At 41.6% G+C, this 23557-nt stretch overlaps 7 protein-coding genes across 7 annotated transcripts; 3 read left to right on the forward strand and 4 right to left on the reverse strand.

Annotated features, from left to right (window-relative positions):
• Window positions 1-8151: 8151 nt before the first annotated feature.
• Window positions 8152-9741, forward strand: PKNH_0608500 (conserved Plasmodium protein, unknown function; the record flags this gene model as incomplete). The annotated part of the gene is made up of 1 exon (XM_002261721.1): window positions 8152-9741. The coding sequence occupies one exon, from the start codon at window positions 8152-8154 to the stop codon at window positions 9739-9741; it is 1590 nt and encodes a 529-aa protein (XP_002261757.1).
• Window positions 9742-10396: 655 nt separating this feature from the next.
• PKNH_0608600 (conserved Plasmodium protein, unknown function) lies at window positions 10397-14458 on the reverse strand (the record flags this gene model as incomplete). Its single annotated transcript, XM_002261722.1, has 1 exon — window positions 10397-14458. One exon carries the CDS (start codon window positions 14456-14458, stop codon window positions 10397-10399), a length of 4062 nt encoding a protein of 1353 aa, XP_002261758.1.
• A 1226-nt stretch (window positions 14459-15684) lies between these two features.
• On the reverse strand, window positions 15685-16176 carry PKNH_0608700 (RNA-binding protein, putative; the record flags this gene model as incomplete). Its single annotated transcript, XM_002261723.1, has 1 exon — window positions 15685-16176. One exon carries the CDS (start codon window positions 16174-16176, stop codon window positions 15685-15687), a length of 492 nt encoding a protein of 163 aa, XP_002261759.1.
• A 732-nt stretch (window positions 16177-16908) lies between these two features.
• On the forward strand, window positions 16909-17340 carry PKNH_0608800 (uncharacterized protein; the record flags this gene model as incomplete). Its single annotated transcript, XM_002261724.1, has 1 exon — window positions 16909-17340. One exon carries the CDS (start codon window positions 16909-16911, stop codon window positions 17338-17340), a length of 432 nt encoding a protein of 143 aa, XP_002261760.1.
• Window positions 17341-17929: 589 nt separating this feature from the next.
• Window positions 17930-19436, reverse strand: PKNH_0608900 (conserved Plasmodium protein, unknown function; the record flags this gene model as incomplete). The annotated part of the gene is made up of 2 exons (XM_002261725.1): window positions 17930-18108; window positions 18308-19436. 2 exons carry the CDS (start codon window positions 19434-19436, stop codon window positions 17930-17932), a joined length of 1308 nt encoding a protein of 435 aa, XP_002261761.1.
• Window positions 19437-20329: 893 nt separating this feature from the next.
• Window positions 20330-21052, forward strand: PKNH_0609000 (conserved Plasmodium protein, unknown function; the record flags this gene model as incomplete). The annotated part of the gene is made up of 1 exon (XM_002261726.2): window positions 20330-21052. One exon carries the CDS (start codon window positions 20330-20332, stop codon window positions 21050-21052), a length of 723 nt encoding a protein of 240 aa, XP_002261762.2.
• Window positions 21053-21134: 82 nt separating this feature from the next.
• Window positions 21135-23385, reverse strand: PKNH_0609100 (RAP protein, putative; the record flags this gene model as incomplete). The annotated part of the gene is made up of 6 exons (XM_002261727.1): window positions 21135-21182; window positions 21305-21349; window positions 21497-21601; window positions 21846-22055; window positions 22154-22465; window positions 22756-23385. 6 exons carry the CDS (start codon window positions 23383-23385, stop codon window positions 21135-21137), a joined length of 1350 nt encoding a protein of 449 aa, XP_002261763.1.
• Between the last annotated feature and the right edge of the window lie 172 nt (window positions 23386-23557).

Here is a 23557-nt window from a genome sequence, read left to right on the forward strand (position 1 = left end):
AAAAAAAAAAAAAAAAAAAAAAAAAAATGGTGAACGGACGACATATAATTCAAAATGGGACATACACCCGTACGACTGAGACTACATGTACTGTGGTGGAAACGGCGACTACTCTGAAGACACACTTGCCAGCGGGCACGGGTATGTACAGAATATGCAGTACAGACGTGTGCATCACTTCTGGAGTGACCAACTAGATTTGGAGCGGGTCTCAGTCAACGACAATCCCTTTTATCAAAGGAAAAAGGGTGCATCGGTAGTAACACGCGCGAATCAAAAGAGCATACACTTACACAATACACAACTAATGCCTTAATGAGTGAAGGTAAAACACGTGTAAATTTTTTTCTCCCCCTTTTTAATCATTTAAAATATACGGAGAATGCACACTACAGAAATAAAAAAATAAATGATAACAATAAAGCCATTTGCAGCGCGCACAAATGGGGATATATAATTATATAAAGAAAAAAGAATTAACGCGGTAGGTATGAAGAGGTATATAAACGAATGCATATCCTTTGTGTGTCTTCATATGCGTAGACAACACAAGTGAGGACCAATCGGGGAAGGTGTGACTGAGCAAAGCAACTATGCCGTAAAAAAAAAAAAAAAAAAAAAAAAAAAAAAAGTGGATAAATATAAAAATATATTCAATAAACTTCAAAGGATTGAACAGACGAATGAATGGAAAAACAAACCAACATCACTGTTAAATAACTTTAATTCCTTTAATGACTTATGCATTTCTGTGTGTGTCTGCGTTACAGGGTAAAAAGATAGTTGTCCACAGGTCCGTAGGCCTTTATACCACATATATGCATATATATGTATGTCCCTCCGACGCATGTTCGGGCGCGCTGTGAACACTAATTATATGAGTTCCGCACGAACATGAGTCGGAGGGACACAGAACTGCGACGTGTTATACTGCGGCGTACTTTACAGAGAATTATTCAGCAGAGAAATGCACATGTAAGAAGTACGCAACAACGAAACAGGCGATAGAGCGCATACACCGAAAATATAATCAAGCTGTACTCTACCACGTGAACGAACACGCGCATACGCACATCCTTAAGAAATTCATTCGATCGCTCAGGAACACGGTTTGGGACGATGGGTCACAATTGTGCATACGAAGATGAACGATCACTGGGTACGTAATCAATCGGCTGAAATGCTCTTTTTTTTCTCTCTCTCTTGATCACGGAAAGGGGTGCTCGGAAGGCAGGTAATGCACATGAGAAAAGTGTCGCGCAAAAAGTGTGCACGTGAAATACACCTTATTCTTGAAGCATTGAAATACACGTGCATATTTATACGCTTCTGTGGGGGGGGTGCGCCACGGCTTGTGAGACTTTGCGACTCCCCTTTTTTGTATGCTCTGCCATTTCACCCATTCAAGCACTTCAACATGAGCACTCATAACTGTCATCTACACATGCACTCACGTACAGGAAAAGGTAGCACATATACGTACACACAGGCAACCGCTATTCGTGTGGACTTTTTCTGTGCATATTTTTCCACCACATTTGCGCCTTTTTTTTTTTTTTTTTTTTTTTTTTTTTTTTTTTTTTTTTGCTTACCTTCCTGTGTCCACTGTGCGAATGAGAAACACACGCTGCCTCCGAAAACGTTGCTCCTGCTTTGTTCGTATCGCCTGCCTGTTCTTCCCGGTCAAATGCTGTAACTCCTGCGGACACGCAATACACGCAAAAGTGCGTACATACAATTGCGTGCGCGTGTACGTGTGCGTCACGCGTTCTTGTGCACTAGGGGGAACACAAATTGGTGTTAATTTTTTTTTTTTTTTTTTTTTTTTGGCCTTGTGGAAGTGTACGCATATACATACACATATGTGCGTTTTTTTTTTTTTTTTTTTTTTTAATTATCACTGCTTGCGCTTTCTGGCACCCTGAGTTCGCACATATGCGTGACGATTTCGCGCGAATATGCTCGCGGGCGCGTATTCGTGAATGGACAACAAAGGGGCGTCCGCTGTGGGTACATGCATGAAATGGTGAAGGGAATTCCTCACTTGACGCCTCTTCACTTGACACTTTTCCTTTTGGTACTTCTCCTATTGTCACTTCTCCTATTGTCACTTCTCCTATTGTCACTTCTCCTATTGTCACTTCTCACTTGGTACATACACGCCCACTGTCCGAAAAACAGGGCAAAGCGCGCGCACATGTATACGCAGCGTGTGCAGCGGGTGGACAGGAGCACAAAAAATGCGCACATTCAACGCGACGCGCGTGTGCATGTGTGTACCCAGTAATATATACGTATATTATTGCGTGCATGTCACATTGAGCGTTTTTTTTTTTCCTTTTCCGCGCAACGCGTTAATGAAGTGAAAAAAAAAAAAAATTCTCACGTGTAAATGTAACTGAATTATTGTGTGTGTAAAAATGGCCTCCCATAAATGTCAACAAAAACTGTTCAATGTGGGATTTACAAAAAAAAAAAAAAAAAAAAAGGAAATGAAAAGGAAACAAGCGGGAAGGGAAGGGGCCAACTAGGGAGTGGATAGAACTGAGCATACAAAATGGGGTATAGCGAATTCAAGGGATCGACTATTTCGCCTCCTCACCGCGCAAGCAACTCAAAATGGACAAGTTACGCGACAAAATGGTTATGCAATAAACAACAACGCTCAGTGGGAAATGAAATTGGCGCTCGAGTTGACGGTGGCCTCTCCGTGTGCATATAAATAAGGACTATAAACGAGCAAAATGAATGAATTAATAAATGGGCGACGTGCAGCGCGCAGTCAAATCACGAGTGGTGAAGAGGACGCACAGTTGCCGGCAGACGACAAAAAAAAAAAAAAAAAAAAAAACTGCACAAAGGCCACGTTCAGGTGCTGCGTAGGTGTATATTTGTAAATGGATACAAGCATATGTTCATGTGTTTGTTTATGTCTCCGCTTAGATGAACACGTTCATACGAACACGTTTGTGTGTTCTCTTTTCGGTGGGATGTAAGAACGGTCATGTATAAAAAGGTGGAGGATTATAAGTACGAAGATATGGCGCCTTATGGCTATTCCACAAGTAGTAATAGAGGACAGATGGGAAGCACAACCACAGGTATACAAGTGATTAAATCGGCATAGATATTTGTGTCTTTCTTACTGTCTGCTGCTCTCCACCTTCCTCACTCTCTCTCTCTCTGCGTTTTTTTTTTTTTTTTTTTTTTTTTACTTGCCTTTTTTTACAACTATAATGCACTCCTGAGTACATACACCCATGCAAGTGGTGGTCGTCCCGCCGTTTATGCAAAACCCTGCAAGGAACAACGGGCATACCACACAGGTAAACAACTTAAACACATTACACACAACAAGGGTTACTCATGGGAGGACAAGTATAAACAGGTGGGGGCATGAATCAGGGAAAGCCTGCACACGCCAGAAATGCATTCATAAGTAAACTCATAACACACACACACGGATTCATCCGTACATATATGCGCATGATTCTAAAAATGTATACACAGTTGAAATGTTATTTCCCAAGGCCCAGTTAAAAAAAAAAAAAAAAAAAAAAAAAAAAAAGCCTTCAAATAGGAATCCCCTTTAATACACAATGTAGTTATTAAAAGGAATGCCACTTTGGCAAATGTCTCCTTCCAAAATACATGTGTAGCGGAGGGAATCATTCATTTCCCTACTATAGACACCACGCGGAGGAATGCTGATGTCAGATATGAGCCGTCCTGGGTATACAGGTAAGATGATATACATGAAAGCACAACGACGTTCTCTCGTCCTTGCTTCTCCTAAATAGTTCGGCTAGCTTATTTAAAAAGAAAAAAAAAAAAAAAAAAGGACGAGAAAACCACACGCGTCTATTCGCCTGTAGGTTTTTATCCCTTGCGAACGCGAGAAAAAATGCAGTAAATATATGTAGTTTAAAAATGCTGTGCACACACAGCGTTCATGAGATATAGCGTTTGTTCCGCTTCGACGGTATCATTCATTAACGACGAGCACAAGGAATGTCTACATTCGTATGTAGAGTCGTGATGCGCTCGCAGGGGGGAAAAATGCGGTGGGAAATAATGTTCTACATGAAAATTTTGGTACGCTCAAAAAATATATATACATAAAATAAATTAAAAAGCCGTTGTACTACCAAAAGTATACAACTACGCTAGGCTACGCAACAAGCGGGAGGTTTTTTCTCCCAGGTTTACGTACATACGTCACGATATGTGCCTACACGCAGGTGGTCAGGTAGGCATGCAACTGTTGTTCATACGTAGCGGCGAGAAAAAGCCCACGCAAGCAACAGCGGGGGAAATGTGCCTAAAAGGTGGAACATGGAACGCAAAGGGCAAAGACGCAAGGGGTGCGTAATTTTCGCGTACGGGATGCAAAACAAGGAAAACAAGCAAAAAGAAATGCAAGGTGGACAAAGCACACCATGCGAATAAGGAACGCGAGGCAGGCAACGCAAATGTAAAAACAACGTAATGTGGATAAAGGGTGAAATAAATGTAGGTAAAATAAATAGAAATGTACAGATGGATGTGCCAAAGGCATACGTCCATAACACGTACATATGAAATGTATATGATATGTAGTACATATATATATATATATATAAATACATTAACACAAATGAGTTAAGCGTAAACTCAAAAGAAAAGAAAAAAAAAAAAAAATTGGCTACATTGCCAAACTAAGAATTCTGCAGATCAGTATAAACCTTTTCAGGGAATGATGCAGTAAAAAAAAAAAAAAAAGTAAAGAAAGAGGAAAAGAGAAAAATGAGAAAAAAAAAATGGGGGAATATAAATGGCGCGATAAAATGAAGGAGAAAAAAAAAAAAAAAATCAAGCAAAAAATATGCCGTGAAAAAATAAGCATATTTTCGAGGGAAGAATAAAAAGAAAAAAAATTCTTGAGGAATTTTAAGCGGTAAAAAAAAAAAGAAAAAAAAAAGAGGCGGTGGGCACAAAATTTAATGCAGATGGAAAATGATGTAAATATATAAATAAAGCAGGAAGCAGATAAAAAACGATATAAATGGATGGAACGTAAGGCAAAAAAAAAAAAAAAAAGCGAAGTAAATTTTATTTTTGCAGAATACAAAGGGTCCAGCATTTATATATACCTGTAATTAATTTTCTCATGGGATGCACAAAGAGAAAAGGACGTAGGTGCAGTCGCCAAGTTGCGAAACTGCCAAGTTTGGAAGAGGTGGAGCTACGGGGGAAGAAGGAAATATATTATATATATATATATATTTTATCGTTCACTCCCACTGAAGGGTTTCTTTTCTCCTATTTTATATTTACCGCGCCGTGCGTACATGGCAACAAAAAAGCGATGTTTCGGGGGATAATGGTAAGGGTTCGGGTTAGCGCACTACGCGTACAGTACCATGCGGGCTTTCTTCCTGCCGGAAAAAAAAAAAAATGTATACATGTACACAAAAATAACATTAAATTAAGCCGAAAGGATGGCGCAAAAAAAAATGTAGGCGGAATTTACTCGTATTACAGGTACGCATTTATTTGTACAGGGTGACAAGGGGCCCGCGTTTTTTTTCAAGGGGGGGTCCCGCCACGCGTTCCGCGGCACCTCAATTTAGGTGAAGAGAAACTTTTTTTTTTTTTTTTTTTTTTTTACGTGATGCCAAGCTGACAAGTGCATTTTGCCATTGAGAAAAAAAATATAACTGCCGAGTACGCACCCAAATGTACCTACAATATTATGAAAATTGTATCCTCTTTACGCCAATTTTCTGTTGGCGCTTTTTTTTTTTTTTTTTCTCTCTGCATATGGGCGAAATGAAATGTACATGAAGATTATAGGCCTTATTTTATAATTGTACCTTTTGTTTTCTTATTTTTCTTTTTTTTTTGAGCATGCACAGGGGGCGCGCGTAATATTTTTATTCCCCGGGCAAAGCAATGGACGGTCAACCTGTACACAAAATGGGAAACAGTGAAGCGGAATGACGCGCGCTGCTACATATCATGTATCTGCTGGGGCCACCCCATCCACCTTAAACTTTCGCAGTGTGCCGGCGTACATACACAAAAGTACATTGGTAGCGTGTATTGTTATACCATATATTGTAGAATAGTATGTTTTTTTTTTTTTTTTTTTTTTTTTTTCATATTTTGGGTGTGCCCTTGCTGGTGGGAGGCTTGAAGAACAAGGAAAGATTACTTTTTTTCGCCTACTCTCTTAACTTTTTTTTTTTTTTTTCTCATCATGCGCCTGACCAATAAGAAGGCGTGATTTTTTACATACTCGTCATATGGTATGTACGCACAAAAACGAGGTCATAGAAAAAGACTCTGTACACCCGTGTGCGGGGAGAGGAGGAAGCCGTTTTCAAGCCTCCTTTTTTTTTCGTGCCCAATAACGGGGAAAATAAATTGGGGGTTCCTTCACCTCCACGTTCGTGTCATATCACATTGATCTGTCCTGCGACTGCTTTGAATTGACTGCCTTTTTTTTTTTTTTTTTTTGGGCGGCAACGGGGTACTCATTCTTTTGGCCCGCTTAAGATATATATCTTTGGTCAAACTTCTTATCATTTCCAGTTTTTTTTGCCCCCTCCGCCCTTCCTAAGGGAAGGTGTTTTTCTTAAAGGGGTTATTCCTTTAAGTAGATACCTACGTATATGTTCACGTTGGGTTCGCACCCGATGGTCGCTCCAAATTATGTTCACCTGTGCTACATTCGATGGCACAAAGAAGTGATGTCCTATCTTAGAACTGATAAGAATGTCCTCCCTTTTTCTTCTTCATCTTTTCTTTTCCGCCCCCTCTGCTCCTCCTGGCTTAACTAAACTAATTTGGGGCAGCATATGTGTGAGTGCGTGCAAGAGGTAGCATGCAAAGAGGCAATCCTTACATTTCAAAAGAGCCGCGAAATTGTCACCTCATTCGGCATTCGCAGAAAATTAAGTTCTTTGAAAATTACATAGCGGTAGAGGTACCTCTTATTTGGTTAATTTGTGTCCGCGCAAGAAGCCACTTGAATGGTGTAACTCCGAATTTCTTTGCCTTGACGACTGTTCTATTCTGATGATACATATTACAGAAAGGGAACAGAATGCACATTTTCTCGACAGTCATTTTGGTTTACGTATCATTTACAAAAGTAATTTTAAGCAAAAAAGAGAAATAAGGATAACCCATAAAATTGCACACATTTCATTTTCAGAGACCCGTTACGTTGTTTTGCCGGGTGGATAAGGCTGCTTTTGTCATCATTCATCACCACGTGAAAATAACATGTGAACATCCCTTTTGCCGTGCGGACAATTGAAATCGAACTTTGGGTGTGTCCCTATTGTCATGTATGCAAATGATTGGTTATTTACAAAATGGGGCAATTGGGGTTTTGTTTTTCTCGCCGCAGTAGTTAGTTCGTATGGGTTGTTAAAAGGGGAAATTGAGAGAGTCAAGGAAGGAGGCATGCATCCACTTAAGCATGCATATATAAATGTGTGCAGATTTGGGAAGGACCAATCTGCCGCACGGTAGGTAGCTAAATTTTTTTTTAAATCGAAAAATTACCTGAACAGGTAAGAGAAAAAAAAAAAAAAAAAAAAATAGCTACTTGGATGCAGAGGTTTCCTTTTTTGCCAAACTGGAAGAAGTTTCCATCACGTTGCCATCTTTAGAAGAAATGAGCCCCAATGTGATATATTATAGTTACATGGCCTGCTTGCCCGCCTTCCCATTTAGTCTCAATTAAGACATTCCTTGCTGTCACTGTTTACCCGTTTGCTGTTGTAGGGTGTACTGAATACCCCCGCACACCCTGCGGCATTGCTCACTGGCCGTTCCCCCAACCCGATTGACGAATCAACCGATTGACGAATCAACCGATTGACGAATCAACCGATTGACGAATCAACCGATTGGCGAATCAACCGATTGGCAAGTCAACTGCATATCTATCCTCGACACACGGAGAGTACAAAGGCATATACTCCGTCACATACATTTGCGCGTGTGTGATTTTTTCGCCCTTTATTAACTCGCGAAGGAGATTCTCCAAAAGTGTTGTAAAAGATGTAGTGCGCTTGGTCGCCCCAGCATAATCGCACCTTTTCCTTCCTCCTACAATATTCCTCCCCCCTTAGAACTTCCCTTACTTTTGTAATAATGAAAAAGGGTCCCCTGTTCCTCCTGACATGTCTCTATTTCATTTTTGCAAGCAACAAATGCAACGGGTTGAAAATAAACAGGGCGGCGATAACTCCAAACGTGTTGTTAAGCATAGGGGGAAAAGGCGAAAGAAAGGCTAACACTAAGGCTAACGCTAAGACTAACGCTAACCCTAACGCCAATAGCGGAGGGGAAAAAAACAACCCAATCAATGATAACCATAAGAAGAAAGTAAAGGAACCTGTAGGAAACAAATTTCTTCAACTGGAACAAAACAAACGTGTATCCATCAACCCTTTGTTCAATTCGCTGTGCAAAAATGTGAGTGTCAGTGAAGCCTGCCTGTATAATGTGCAAGAATTTTTTAACGAGACAAATTACAACAATGGGAAGAATGAAAACCTGGGGGATAAGAAACTCTTCTGCGGTGTCCTGTATGGGAAGTATGAGGATGACTCTATCATAAAAATCGAAAATGTATTTTTTGCATTGAACCGCCCAGAACAAAAGTATGACGTGGATTACCTTCTCAATAGCGAAGACAGGAAGAAGGCTGACGCGCTCGCAAAGCTGCTGAACTTGGAAGTGGTGGGGGTTCTTTATGCATACCCAGATATCGGGATAGACATAGGTGCGTCTAACCAGAAAAGAAAAAATTTCGTAAAACTTAACAAGAAGATAAAAACGTTAAATGATGAGGAAAACGAGCTGTTCATCCCCATGGGGGGGAGAGAGGTTCTCCTCGCGCTCACAGTGATGAAGCACCGCGGTGACAGCACGCGGAAGAATTTTCCCCTAGGGGCCAAGGCTGTGGCACAACCCCCAAGTGGAGTCCTCCCAAATGGAGTACCCGCCAACGGAGCAACACCAAATGGTGTATCCCCCGTGGAAGCGCAAAAACATCGACCCAAAACATGTCGAAACCAGACACCCAAGAAGGAAAAAAAAAAAAAAAAAAAAAAGAAAAAAAAAAAAATTCCCAACGTAAAGCCATTCATCACGCTATCTGTCGGCATGGACAAAAGCTCCAAGTCTATAGTCGTCGAGGCGTACGAAATAAATTACGACCTGCTGAAGCTACTAAATAAGGACATTATAAAAGACATGCAAAAGCAAAATAGCATATTACATTTCGAAGCAAAAAAAAATGAAAAGGACCAAAAGATAAAAAATTTTAACAGTGAAGTTGACCTAATGAATGAGTTATACTTAAAATGTAAGAGCGACGTTCTCATTGAGAAAATCCAAGTGAAGCATATTGATGTCCTCTTTTGTGTAAATAACGTTCCCATTCTTTCTCATAAGAGTGTCTACAATACTTTTTTTCCTTATCCCAACAATAGCAACTACTACACCATTCTCCAAAGGTTTAACTACATGTCTAGATCGTTACATAATCCAAAGGACATGGTCAGTATATTTCGCGACTTTAACTTTCTCCTTTTTCTCACGAACATTTTTTCATTCGAGCATGACATCCCTCCCATTTGTAAAGCCATCAACGATTCGAATAACTCACTTGGCATTCCTGATCAATACGTAAGCATTTTGAGAAGCCTCTCCCAAAGTGCAAATGCGCCTCAGTAAAGTGGGGGGGGGGATAAACACCGTAGCTGCTCTTAGGTGAGTTAACTAAGGAGAAAAAAAAAAGAAAAGAACAGAACAGAACAGAGTGTCATTACCATACGGTAAATGATCGAAATGGGACCGACAAAACAGTTTATTTTATTTTATTATTTTTTTTTTTTTTTGTTTGCTTTTTAGAGAAATATGCACCTCTCTTGTGTAACCATTTGCATGGGCGAAAAGGGCTTCCCACCTTAACCGTCCATCATGGTGGTGGTAGTTTACAGCACCCCACATTTTTTTTTATCCTACACATTTGAACCATTTTAACCTTGATATAATTGACATTTCCCTTCATTTGGCTAACAATTCGCCGGAAGGAGTGAAGAGTCCACATTCTCTTCCTCCCTAATAGCGGTTTTCACCTTTGAATAGTTCGTCGGTTCCTAACACGCTTACAGAAAAAAAAAAAAAAAAAAAAAAGACACGGACGGAGAAGCTGCTTGGGGAGGGTCTCACAAATACTGTTCGGCATAGGGCGACTTCCCTCCTTCTCTGGAATTAAACAAAAAAGAAAAAAAAAAAAAAAAAAGGAAGAAAACAGTAGAAAATGCAAAAGGGATCAAAAGTGAGCGAAGCGGGCCAAGTGAGCAAATTGGGATAATTTTTCACCCCCCTACTTGGAGGCCAGGACGCGAATCGCGGCACCGACCCTCACGAAGGAGTCTCCCCCCTCATTGTGCACCGGTAGCCTCATGGGAGGCGGAGGAAGGGGGACGGAAAACTCCCCACCATACATGTCACGGCTAGTCATACAACAGCCACTAATAAAGTTACACATAAATTTACGCGTTAATAATTTAAAACATGAAAGAGGAATGGCGCTCCTCAGTGGTAACATCTTCCTCCTCTGAATCTCCTCCATCTTTTCCCGGAGCATGATCAACATTGCATTGTCGTTCCACCGTTCAATGAAGTAGAGCGTAGAAGGATTAAGACCTTGTGTTCTCCTCGGACTGAAAATAATACCATATAATTTATTTCGGTATTGATTAAGGTACATTCCATCTGATGTGAATACATCTGTGTTCCCTTCTAAATAGCTGCCACCTTCACCTTTGCCTATATTTTTCTGTTGAGTATATGTCCCCTTCCCTGTTGTATGCCCATCATTTGATGATTGTGTTACCTGAGAGAAGCATCTGACTATCTTCTCCAACTTTATTTCCTTCATCAGTTTCTCTGCAATTTTGTCTAGGATATGTAGGACCAATCTAATACCGTCCAATTCGAAGTGTTCACATCTGAAAAGCCTCTTAAATAAGGATAGGACATTTTTTTTTTTTTTTTTTTTTTTTTTTAATTTATTTTCATACGAATCAAAGAAAAAGAGAATATCTTCATCAATAGAATTTTCCCCTACTCTTATATTTCCTACAAAATTTATGACATCAATTTTGAATTTCCTTCCTTCTACATTTAGCAAGTCATCTGGTACATCGTCCCATGCTGATTCTCTCTTCGCGGCCACTTCTTCCTCCCTCAAGTGCACGTACCTCTGTAGAATGCTATCCACCTTTCTGTGTCTACCTTTCATGGTTCGCTTCTGCACAGACAACTGGACAGGTGATTTCTCCTCTCTTGGATTGACACGCCATTTAGAAGATTCTCTCTTCCTTTCTCCCCCATCAGTAGCAGGCGCATGTTCATCCATAGCGTGTCCTCGAACCTCCTTTTCCTTCTGCCGTAATTTCACTCCTGTCTTGGATTTTATTTTCTTCTTCGCTCCTATCTTTTCTTTATCGTCGTTTTTTCCCACCACAGCTTCCTTCTCTGGATAATTTTCTTCCACCGTTTTTGTTCCTTCTTTCTTATTCTGATCATTGTTGACATCTCCTACATTTGCATGTCCGTCTTCCTTCGGGGAAACCACTTGTAGTTCATTTCCTTCTTCCCTTTGGGTGTCTTCCTCTGGGGTTCTCTCTTCTCCTGGGTCTTCCGTTGTTGTCTCTAAGATCTTTTCTGTCTTCCTTTCTATATTCCTTTCTATCTTCCTATCTATCTTCTTTTCTATCCCCTTTTCTATCCCCTTTTCTATCCCCTTTGTTGTTGCCTTTTCCTCTTTTCCTGTCTCTTCCACATCGCCTACCTTCACGCGGTCTGACTTTTCTCCAGCGTCTTCCTCCTCTGCATTCGCCTTTTCCTCTTGCCCTTCTTCATTTTTCTTCGCGACAGGCACCTCCTCTATGATCATCTTGCTCCCTACATCTCTACTCATCCTGCTCCCTACATCTCTACTCATTCTGCTCCCTACATCTCTACTCATTCTGCTCCCTACATCTCTACTCATTCTGCTCCCTACATCTCTACTCATCCTGCTTCCTACATCTCTACTCATCCTGCTTCCTACATCTCTACTCATCCTGCTTCCTACATCTCTACTCATCCTGCTTCCTACATCTCTACTCATTCTGTTTCCTACATCTCTACTCATGCTGCTTCCTACATCTCTACTCATTCTGCTTCCTACATCTCTACTCATCCTGCTCGGCACCTCTATATTCTTCCTTATCTCCTCGGTCATATTATCGTTTTTCTGTCCATCCCCTTTTGTGGCCTCCTTTTTTACCTCCTTTTGCTCCATCTTCACTACCCCCTTCCTCCCCCCTTTCCTTGGGCCCTTTGTCCCCCCCGCCTCATTTGCCTTGCCCGTTTTGCCACTTTTTCTTGCCCTCTTATCCTCTGGAGCAGCAATTAATTTTGTCCTTCCATGATTATCTGTGTCCTTCTTCCTCAACTTCGCCTTCGCCTTTACAATGTTGGAATCACCACTGCGCTTGCCATGAGCACTACCATTACCGCTAATCCTTCCAAAGCCGACTTCCTTACGGGTGGCTACTCTTTTCCCCTTCGTTTTGACGAGAAGATTAGTCCCCTTTTGCTGTGGATGTGATTGTTGTGGTTGTTGTGGTTGCGGTTGCTGTGGATGTGATTGTTGCGGTTGCTTTTTGTGTTGTTGTTGCATCCCCTTCTTGGAGCTTCTCAAAGTGGTCATTGTCTTGGTGCCCTTTTCATGCCCCGTCTCAACACTTCCCCTAGATTTAGTCCTTAATTCCTTTGCCAAATTAATCAAATCGATAGAGCGTTTTGAACTGTTCTTCCGCGTACCCAACATACGTGCAGTCGTTTCGTTCATACTTATTTGAAGTTCCTTTTCTTCGGCCTTCAGTTGAATGCTTATGTTGCTCTTTTCATTTGTTTGCGTAGAATCGTTTTCCAGGGCCTCTGTGAGTTCGCAGAATAGGCTCCTTCCGTACGTGTTCGGGGGTTGGTTCTGTCCCTGTGCATTAGTATCACCACTAATGCCTCCACTGTTGTAGAGATTTGGTGATGGAGGAGGTTCATCCCTGACGCGGCTGATGAGGTGTCCAATTGGGAGGTCATTCAGACGGTTCCCTGGATGGCCAAGCGCGTGACCTCCTAAATGGCCACTTGGGCGACTAAATGAGGGGCTACTCGAATGGCTAACCGAATAGCTTCCTGAGTGGATGCTCCCATGCCTACGTCTGTGATCATTTGTATGGCTAGCTGAGTGGACAATTAAGGGGTTAACAACATGTCGAATCGAGTGACTAGCAGAATGTCCAATTAAGTGGGTAGCAGAGTGTTCAATTGAGTGGCTTCGTTCTTCTCCACTTGCGTGGCTTACCGAGTGACTTGCCAAGTAACCTACTTGCGAACTGGCGCCTCGACTAACAGGCAAAATAACCTGTGAACGGACAGCGCGATTGACATGCGGGCTATCTCCCCCACTAACTCCGCGGTGGAAAAAGGGACTACCGTCTCGACTGCTAGCGTGACTGGTACTGTGACTGACGGAGAGGCCCTGGGACTCCCGCTCGTCCCCCCATCTTGCACTTTGGCTCAGGTGGAAAATGGAACTCGAAGCGCTCCCGAGGCGTATGCCATTTATTTCTATTCGACTTTGGTCGAGGCTGACTGACGGAGTAACCTCTATGATGGTGTTGTTATTCCTCTCCCCTTCTACTTCTCCCCTTTTCGAAGAATCCAAACTCAGATGTCTCGGTTGAATGGCCATCAGGCTCCTTTCATTTGGAGGAGATTCTTCTTCCCCTTTGTATTTTCGTGAGCTTATTTGTTTGGATGACTGTTCTCCTTCTTTAATGCTGGGTTCCTTCGTTTGGCCCTTGCTTCCCTTTGAATTCTTCATTTGGCCAATTTTTGCCTTAGCACGTTTCACTGGGGGAGTGTCCAAATCCTGCTTCGCCCCTCTCGACGCGCTCTTCTTGCCAAGGCTCTTTTTGTTCTTTCCCCCCTTGTTCTTTGCGCGTGCTTTGGGATTTTTGTTTTGTGTGTCACCTGTGACTTGTGTACTTTGCTTGTTCTTCAGGCCATCCTTTTCCTTTCTCTCCACTTTGGCGTCCCCGCCGGGTTGTCCCACCTTCCCCTGGATGACATTATTCTCTTTTTCCTTTGAAACTACGCTGTTGCTCCTCGATGTCAATTTTTTTTCGTCGTGTAGAAGTAATACAGCCGCAATGTCGCTTTTCTTTATACTAGCTCCTTTTTTTTTTTGTTTTTTCTCTATTATCATGTTAGGTTTGGAATTTTGTTTTCCTTGTTTGTCATTTATTTTTTTCTTCTTCTTGGGTGCACTTCCCCTTTTGGTTTTGCCTTTCCCCAACACGTGGTCGTTGGACGCATGTTGAACTTTCATATGTGTATGAAAAAAAAAAAAAAAAGAAAAAAAGTAAGGGACTCACATTAAAGGGAAAATGTGTTAAGGTTTAAGCAATGATCAAGTTGACGTGTTAACTTATGTAAGATATCAATGTGTGTTGTCAAAAAAAAAAAAAAAAAAAAAAAAAAAAAGACGGAAAAAAATGATCAATGTTGTTTTTGTTCTCTGTGTTTTGTTCTCCTTTTCCCTTTTGTGGCATTGATGAGTTGTGAAAAGACGCGCGCATGGGTGTGCCCATAAGGACGAGTCATGAATAAATGAAGTCAAAAATGTCGCACTATATGGCGAAGCGACGAAAAACAAAGCTAATGTACGTGAAAGACACGTCTACCTCCTTTTATATAGCCATTTAAATCGTCTTTTTGATTAGCTTTTTTTCCTTTTTTTTTAAATTGTATGAATGTTCATAAAAAAAAAAAAAAAATTCAGGTAAAAGGAAAAAAAAAAAAAAAAGGCTAGCTGGTCAAATGCAGCCGTCGTCAAAATTAACAACCCAAAACTGGGCACAGAACAAGGGAAAAGCTCATGTTTAGCTCTAGAACCCTTCAGTTGCATTGTTTTCACCTGCACGTTCAGGCGAAAGAAAAGACAGTGCAGCTGTGCATAGGTTTAATGGTATTATTGCACATTTGTACGATGGCACAGTTATATATATATATATATGTATACGTATGTTTTTTTTTTTTTTTTTTTCCCCCCGCGTGCGCACATGCCAACGCGAGTAGCTACCTGTTGACTGCGAAACGTGAGCCTTTTTTTTTTTTTTTTTTTTCAAATCCTGTGGGGCGAAAATTACGTTGAGCCAACTGATGCATCCCTTTTGTATAAGAGTTAACGGGTTGGTAAAGGAAAAAAATAAAAAAAAGGAAAAAAAGTTTACCAGGAAAGAAACAAAACAAAGGAAAATGAGGACAAATTCTGTTCAGGCATTTTTGCCAAATGGGCACGGCGCTCCTGGAGAAGAATAAATGTGTGCCGCGCATATACACGAAAAAATAAAATAATATAAAAAAAAGAAGGAAAAAATGAAAAAAAAAGAAGAAAAAAAAGACATGTGTTGCTTTTCCTTCTTTCCGGTGTTACCGAACTTTCACATTTCCCTTCGTTCACGTTTTTTTGGTTTAAATCCCGACTGGGGCCCCCTGCATGGGTGTTCAGTTACAGTCAATACGTCCTCTTCCTTTCGGGAGCTCCACCACCTTTCACTGGTTGTCTTTTCTGTAACGGTCCCTCATCAACGTTGTGACGTGCTCCTTAGCGAGTGTTAAGTTATGATTGAAAATGTAGTCTGTGTATATTTCGATGTACCTGTTCCGTAGAAACTTCCGATTCAGAGTTTCGCAGGCCTTTCTCGCTTCCTCCTCGTCGTCAAAATAAACATGTGCTTGACCTGTGGGTTTGTTTTTTACCCCCCTGATGATGTGAATAGGGTACCCTACCTTGGCCAATTGGAAATTCTTAAAGAAGCTTTTTATTTCTTCTTCTCCAACATCGAATGGTAGTCCTCTCAATTTCAGCCTAGGCAGGTTAACTTTTTCTTCTTGCACATGTTGATATTCGCTGAAAAATCTTCGAAACTTTTGGGTGGGTATTTTCTGCAACTCCCGTAAAGGTGTGCCCTGCATATAGGCTCTGCTAAAAAGCTTGCATGGCTTTCCTATGAGCCCATTACCTTTCTGCACTGTTGACATCATTTTGTATGCTCGTGTAACTTCCGCTAAGTAGGTGCTTGGGCACTTAGGGGACTACCCACCACCGCCTCCCCTTGTGCTAATTTTCCAAATGGGTGAAAAACAGAAAAGTTCGCCTAATGTCGTTAACCCCGTATCACCATAGAGGTTCATCCTTTGGCACATATCCAAAAAAAAAAAATTTCAAATGGTACCCTTTTGACGAAGGGATGGCTGACATGAGCCCAGCAGAAAAAAGGAAAAAAAAAAATTGTACCGCTACCTGTGTTCCGTAAGCCCAACTGAATGACTGATTCGGTACCGCGTGGGGTACACGTCGAGAAGGGGAGTGCATGTGCGAGGAAATGTGCAGGCATATGTCAATTGCGACGAACATCATTAAGAGATAAACGTGGCAAGTGTTACAAACGTAGCAAATTTTACAAACGTGGCAAATTTTACAAACGTGGCAAATTTTACAAACGTGGCAAATTTTACAAACGTGGGAAAAGTGGCAAATACGGAGAAACCTGACGAGCTAAGGGAACAGCCAAGCCGCACCTTTTAATTTCACGTACGAAAACACTCGCCGGCCACTTCAACGCGGAAGAAGGCGAAAAATTTTCCCGACTTAATTTGCTTTGCTTTTCCTCAAACATTTAAACCCCTATTACACGTGGAGTTTATGCATTCTGTAGGAAGCAACAGAGAAAGCTTCATGACAAACCTACGAAAGGTCAATCGCCAGAAGAAAGTATGGACGAGAATATCAGCTGCAGTTTCGGTGGCGGCGTCAGCAGTGGCGGTAGCGGCAGTAGTGATGCTCGTTTAAAAAGAATAGAAGAAGAAAAAAAAAATTTTAATGGAAACAACTTAAACTTACTATTAGCGGACTTGAAAATGATGACTGCATACGAAATGTCGTCGGAGTGGAACGACACGAAAATGATGAACGAGTGTTTCAACAACTTCTCCTGGTTCGACTCAAGAGTTCTTAAAAATATGCAGAATTATTTAAGTGCGGACGAAGTCGAACGCTCCAAGATTGATTACGCATATAACACCTTGTTCCCGAAGCCAGTGGACGTGAAGGACACAAAGATGAATATGATGTCTCTCTGGATCAAGTCGCGTATTCATTACAACAATAGTTTTTTCCCGTTGCAGCTGTCCCCGTACGATGCGTGATCAGAGTTGTGGAAAGGAGCGTGCCAAGTCTGCTTGTGCCCGTTACACATACCTTCACCACAGCGTGCTTAATGGGGCTTATTCGTGTATTGTCTTTTATGATCATTTATCATCATTATTATCATTATTATCTTTATTATCTTTATTATCGTTTTTTTTTTTTTTTTTTTTTTTTTTTTTTTTTTTAACTCTGTTCACGCCAACTCCCTTTGCCTGAACGGCCAACTTCTCCCATGAAGCTCTGTCCATATAATATGTGCTCATGCAAAGTGGCAGACCATAACCTTCATATGCTTAACTGTTATTCCTTGTAAGTTGCTCACAGGAGGGGAACCCCTCGTGAAAAGGATATACCGCTCGAAGTGGTAAAAACATGTTTAGGCGGGAGAGTGTAGAAAAGCAAGTTTCTTTTTTTCTACTGTCATGCTCGTTATTCGTAATAGTTTTGAAGTGTTCCTCTTCGTGATGGGAATGCGAAGGGAAGAGTGGACCCATCACCACCGCATGGGGAGACAAGAAAAGCTAGGCCTCACATTTACACTTGGGGTTATGCCTACTCTCCCCCGTGTGTGCATGCAAACAATTCTGCTCACACTAAAACTTCGTCTATCTTACGCCCCAACTGGTCGACATTTTCGTAGAACTTATTCAAAACGAAGAGGGGCACATCCAGGGCCTCCTTTATGTAGATATTCGTGGCAAGTTCCTCGTGTTCAGCACCGTGGAAGTGGTTCATCATCTGCCCATCATTCGTATTGGCTACTTCACCTGTGAGGAGGGAAGGGGAGAACCTTTCATGGGATGCATCTAGAAAAGGGAGAAACTTTATCATGCTCATCTGTGCAACGACTCCCCCTGAGCGACCGCACGCACGGAATGGAAGAGTACACATGTGTTTGTATATCTTTCCATGCGAACGGGAAAACAGGCGCTCGCCCAAACGAATCAGTCGAAGAAAAGTACTCACCAAGATTCAGTGCATCCGATGTGAAGAGACATGCGGGTGGAGACACTGGGGAGAAGCCACCCCGATAAGCCACGTGTACACACACAGGAGAAAATAGAAAAAGATATTCAATCATATTGTAAATGGAAAAAATATTTTCAAAAAAATATTTTATTATGTTCTTGGCTTCTTCAATGTGGAAGAGGATAAATTGTGCGTAGACTCGTTTTTGTTCATCTCCTTCCAGGGGAATTGAATCTTTACTCTCGTCTTCCTTGTTGTGATCCATTTCTTTTTTTTCTAATTCATTCGTACTCATTCCATTCTGGTTGTCTGTCTCCTCTTCCGGTTTCTGTTTTATATTTATGCTGATTGGTTGTTTGGTTGAGGTAGTATGTTTCCCCTCTTTCCTCGGGATTTCGTTGGAGAGTCTTCCCATATTGTTGCTGTTCATGGAGTGTGATTCATCCTCATCGTAAGTACATCCTTCCTGTTGAGCAACGTTCCTGATGAAATCGCTTTGCGCTCTTGGGTGAGCAATCCAAGCGTACTGTATATTTTTATTCATCATATGGAAGAAATAATTAATTGTTTTTTTTTTTCTTCCTTTCTTTTCACTTAAATTATCTCTGATACTACGCATAGTCATAAGAATGATGGAGAGAAATAAATTAAGTTTGTACACGTCCAACCCTATTTTGTTAGCGAAGAGGATGGCTTGTATCACTACGTCTATAACCAGTTTGCGCTTGTGTGCACCTTTCGAAGATTTCCGGTTTCCGTACAGGCACTTGGCTATCTCGTCGCCGATAATCTTCTGTTCGTCATTCACGTTTTTCTCGTTGAACAGGTGGTTCGAGAGTTTCTTTTTCCCTTGTCCATTTTGCGACGACTTCCCATATAGTTTTTTCCCCTCAATTCCTAGTTCTTTTTCCTCTCTTTTTTGCAGTCCCTGTCCTTCCTTTACACTTTCTCTCACCAAGCAGTCGTCTGAACAGAAAACCAACTCAGAATTCCTTAAAGACATAATTTTGTGCACCCCCCCTTTGAAGTGATTGGCGTGTTTAAAAAGTTCCAGTATGCCCTGCAACATTTCGATGGAGAAAAAAATTACGACATCCTCATGGTAGAGGTTTTCCATCGCTGTCATTAGGAAATTGTAAAGGGGAGACACAACCTCTCAATGTGTAGACATAAAATGGTGAAGAGCACAACGTGGGATGTTCCTTAATTCTTCTTTTCAACGATTAAAGAAATGGACATTTTTTTTTTTTTCTATGCATTTGAGGATATCATCCATTTGGACGATTTTATGATCTTGTTGGCTCCTCCCTTTTTTTTTAAATTTTTTTTTTTTTTTCTCCAAAATAGAGTATTCGAAAGGGGAATTTTTTCATTGTGCTCGCTGTGAAATTACCCCCCACGAGAGGTGAAAAAAAAAAAAAAAAAAAAAAAAAAAAAATGTCGTATGATCCGCCTTCCCCCAGGGGTGCAATTTAAAGGGGCAAGAAATATATGGGTAAAGGAGCCGCTGAAAATTTCATTAACTTTTTTATCAACAGGGCGGCATAAATTGTTCCTTTATGTTACCCCTTAAAATGCCCCCTCTGTGGGAGGGAGAAAAAAAAAAAAAAAAAAAAAAAATACATACAAACGTACATACATACATACATACATACATACATACATACATACATACATACATGCATATGTACATATATGTATGTAACCCGCAAAGATGATGAAACAAATGGAGGAGTAATCTATTCTAGCATGTGAAGGCGTATGCGTGTATGAACCCTATGTGAGGAAATATACAACAGAGAAGAGAGGTGCCCCCCTGAACGCGTAACTCTAACACGCCAAGGGCGAACTCATCCCCGTGCATCCACTTGCCTGCGTAGGCTCGTCTTGGATGCTTTTTTCCTCTCCTCCCATGGATCATGCTTGAACGGGTGGGAGGGAAGTATGTCAAGAGGAAGATCCCCCAATAATCAAAAAATCAAAGTGATTCAATAACCGCAGAGCCATTGCGGAGACCAAATGGGGAGAAACAACGTTTACCAGTGTAGAGCCCTCCTTTGGCGGATCTGCAGAAGAACGTTTGTTCTTCCCACGCCCCCCTGGGGGAGCAAATCAAATGATGGATTTGTTGCAAAGTTAGAGAAAGTGGCACGTATACAAGGAAAACAAAACACACGAACCGATAAAAGAACACTGTTCCTCACTGTACACACAAAAGGTAAAGAAGAGAGCACAGAGGTGAAGGACACAAATCCACTTGGTCTGACTTGGCGCGTAGGAAATATTATGAAGAAGTACAAGCTACACGTAACATATTATTCAGTTTTCTTCTCCCTATTTTGCATATTTTCATACTGCGTTATAAAGCTACTGATTATGGTTCTACATGAACCGGTGTCTGTTAAAATGGTGAAGGAGAGGGTATTAATGGACCAGGCGTTGGTAGAAGAGTATGAGCAAGTGGCATTCTCTCCCTTCTGGACTGGCTATATAAATGATGATCATGCTCGAATAATTATTAACATAAAAAGTTCGACGAAAAAAAACAAAAAGGGGAAAGTTATTGCAAATCTTGTAAAGAAGGACGAAACATGGATCATTAAGACATTAACCTATTACACAGTTAAAAAGAATGATAACTTAAACACAGACGACTTGAAGACTCTGCGTCAAAGTGACAGCCAAACTTCCCTGTGCCCGGTGGATCACAAATCTTTGGGTGCACCCAAAGTTAAGGGCTAGCCACAGGGATGTCGAAAAAAAAAAAAAAAAAAAAAAAAAAAAAAAAAAGCCATCGCAGCAGTGTAACCGGAGTAGTGTCACGTCAACCTATCCTTCTTAGGACATTCTCCTCCAGATATTTTATCTTATCCTATGGAACAAAAAAAAAAAAAAAAAAGAATTTTACACACAAGTACATGTACTAAATGAACTTCACACCTTTTTTTTTTTGTTTGCTTTCTTAAAAATGACCATCTGTCCATCTGCTATTACCTCCTTGGACTTGTTCTTCCAGCTTGTGTACTCCACTGTGAGTACCTGTACATGTGTCGACGGGGGAGGAGTAGTCGGGGGAAGTGAATTGAAATAGGGAGGCACACAGGAAAAAAGAAACCCACCGGGAGGATTCCTCCTGTACATCGAAAGTCCAGAGTATGTATCCACTCATGGTATTTCTCGCCATACCTTCCAGTTGAGCCTACGGAGGATGTAGTACTTCAACCTACTTTTCGCGTTCAGTTCCCCTCCGAAGGTGTAGTAGTGCGTGAACCCATTAACTTCGATGCAGGTCTGCGAAGGGGAAGGACAGCATATAAAAGGATAGCATATGGAAGAACGGATCGTGGAAGGATGGATCGTGGAAGGATGGATCGTGGAAGGATGGATCGTGGAAGGATGGATCGTGGAAGGATGGATCGTGGAAGGATGGATCGTGGAAGGACGAGGGCCAGTATAACCGAAATGTCTCCCTGATCGTTCAGTTTATAATTTCCTCCAATGGAGGTAAACCTTCCACCCTGCGCAAACATATTACCCGCTTCTTCTGCAGAGCGAAGTCCAGGACATAGGGACCCATGGGGAATTCGCGCTCCGCCTTAAGACCCATTTCTTTCAGAAGCTTTTCTAGCTGTTTCTGCATCTTGGACACTGTTAATGTATTTTTTATTTTTTTTTTTTCGATCATGTTGATGGCTTGTTGGTAGTCTCCCCCGAGTTCCCTTAGGAGGTAGAGCACTATGTGGACCTGTCAAGGGGAATAAAACGGTGTGTAAATGTGGAGATGCATTTCTACGTTGGCAAGTCTATTTATCATGTACGTGTGCCGCTACACTCGCCCTGTACCTGCTTGAGCTCTTCGTTCTTCAGCACGTTCACATTCTGCAGGAGGATTGCTGTGACATCTCTCAACACCTCCTGTAGGATATCAGTCGAGGTATCACGTGGCAGGTGGTTTGATTCCCCTTTTAACAAATCGACCTTTTCACAATCTCCAGCTAGCCACAGAGCCACGGAATAAACAATATTACACAGATACTTGGCTTCAAACTGGTTGTATTTTTTGTGGACATGCTGATGTAGCAGGTTGATGTAGAGATCCCGGTTAAGCTGTAGCATGGAGAGGCTGAGGAGGATGGTGCTTAGAACTCCCTTCTCCTAAAAAAGGGGAAGAAGAAAAAAAAAAAAAAATGAAGCACATGTAGTTGCAGTCGCCGTTCAGTAGCTACACCGGTTTGTGCTCTGCTACACCGGTTTGTGCTCTGCTACACCGGTTTGTGCTCTGCTACACCGGTTTGTGCTCTGCTACACCGGTTTGTGCTCTGCTACACCGGTTTGTGCTCTGCTACACCGGTTTGTGCTCTGCTACACCGGTTTGTGCTCTGCTACACCGGTTAGTGCACCGTTACACCGGTTAGTGCACCGTTACACCGGTTTGTGTGCCCCACCTGACTCACTATCGGCATGAAAAAATCCCGGATGACGCTGCAAATCTCCCGAACCGTTGCCCCATCGTTGTAACTATGCTTGTTATAGACATACAAAATTATGGATAGGTCGAAAAGAGAAAACATGCGGACAGAACCTCTAATATAATGTTGTGTGAAGAATGTTATGATGTTAAAATCTAGGGAGCCCATTTTGTGTAGGTCTATAAGTAACTGGGTCAGCGTTCTCATGTCCTTGAACACGGGTTTCCTACTCATAATAGACTGCACAATTTTTGTAAGCAAAGAATACTTAATGAACTTTAGCTTACAGAACGTGTGTACCATAAAACTCATCTCGCATGTAGTCATTTCGTTCATGTGATTCATCAACAGTGTTGAGATAGTGTTCAGGATTTCCTTCTCCGTTAGGTTCAGCAGTTGTATGTTCTTCATTAAGTAAAGCAATTTATTTTTTCCGATATTTTCAATGTTCATACCCAGGGGTAACTTCCTCCTTTCAGCCCCCTCTGGGGGCATCTGTCCATCCCATGTTCCTTGGCCAACCCTTGCGCTCTTTGTAAATAATCGTACAAAGCTGTACAAACGGATTTGTTTGCATCCAAGTTGCATCATCGTACGCACAGCCATTGATGGTGGTGGTGGTGGGGGGGAAAGCCAGGGACCATCAGGTTAACGCAAACTTTATGGAGATTTTCCTCTTCCTTCTCCTCCTCCTCCGCCCCCCCTTAATGTCACTTCCTCACGGGTATACGTTCTCCTCTCTGTGCCTCCTCCCTGACATCCTTCCGCGTGGATTCAA

Source organism: Plasmodium knowlesi (assembly GCF_000006355.2).
Source record: "Plasmodium knowlesi strain H genome assembly, chromosome: 6".
NCBI lineage: Eukaryota > Apicomplexa > Aconoidasida > Haemosporida > Plasmodiidae > Plasmodium > Plasmodium knowlesi.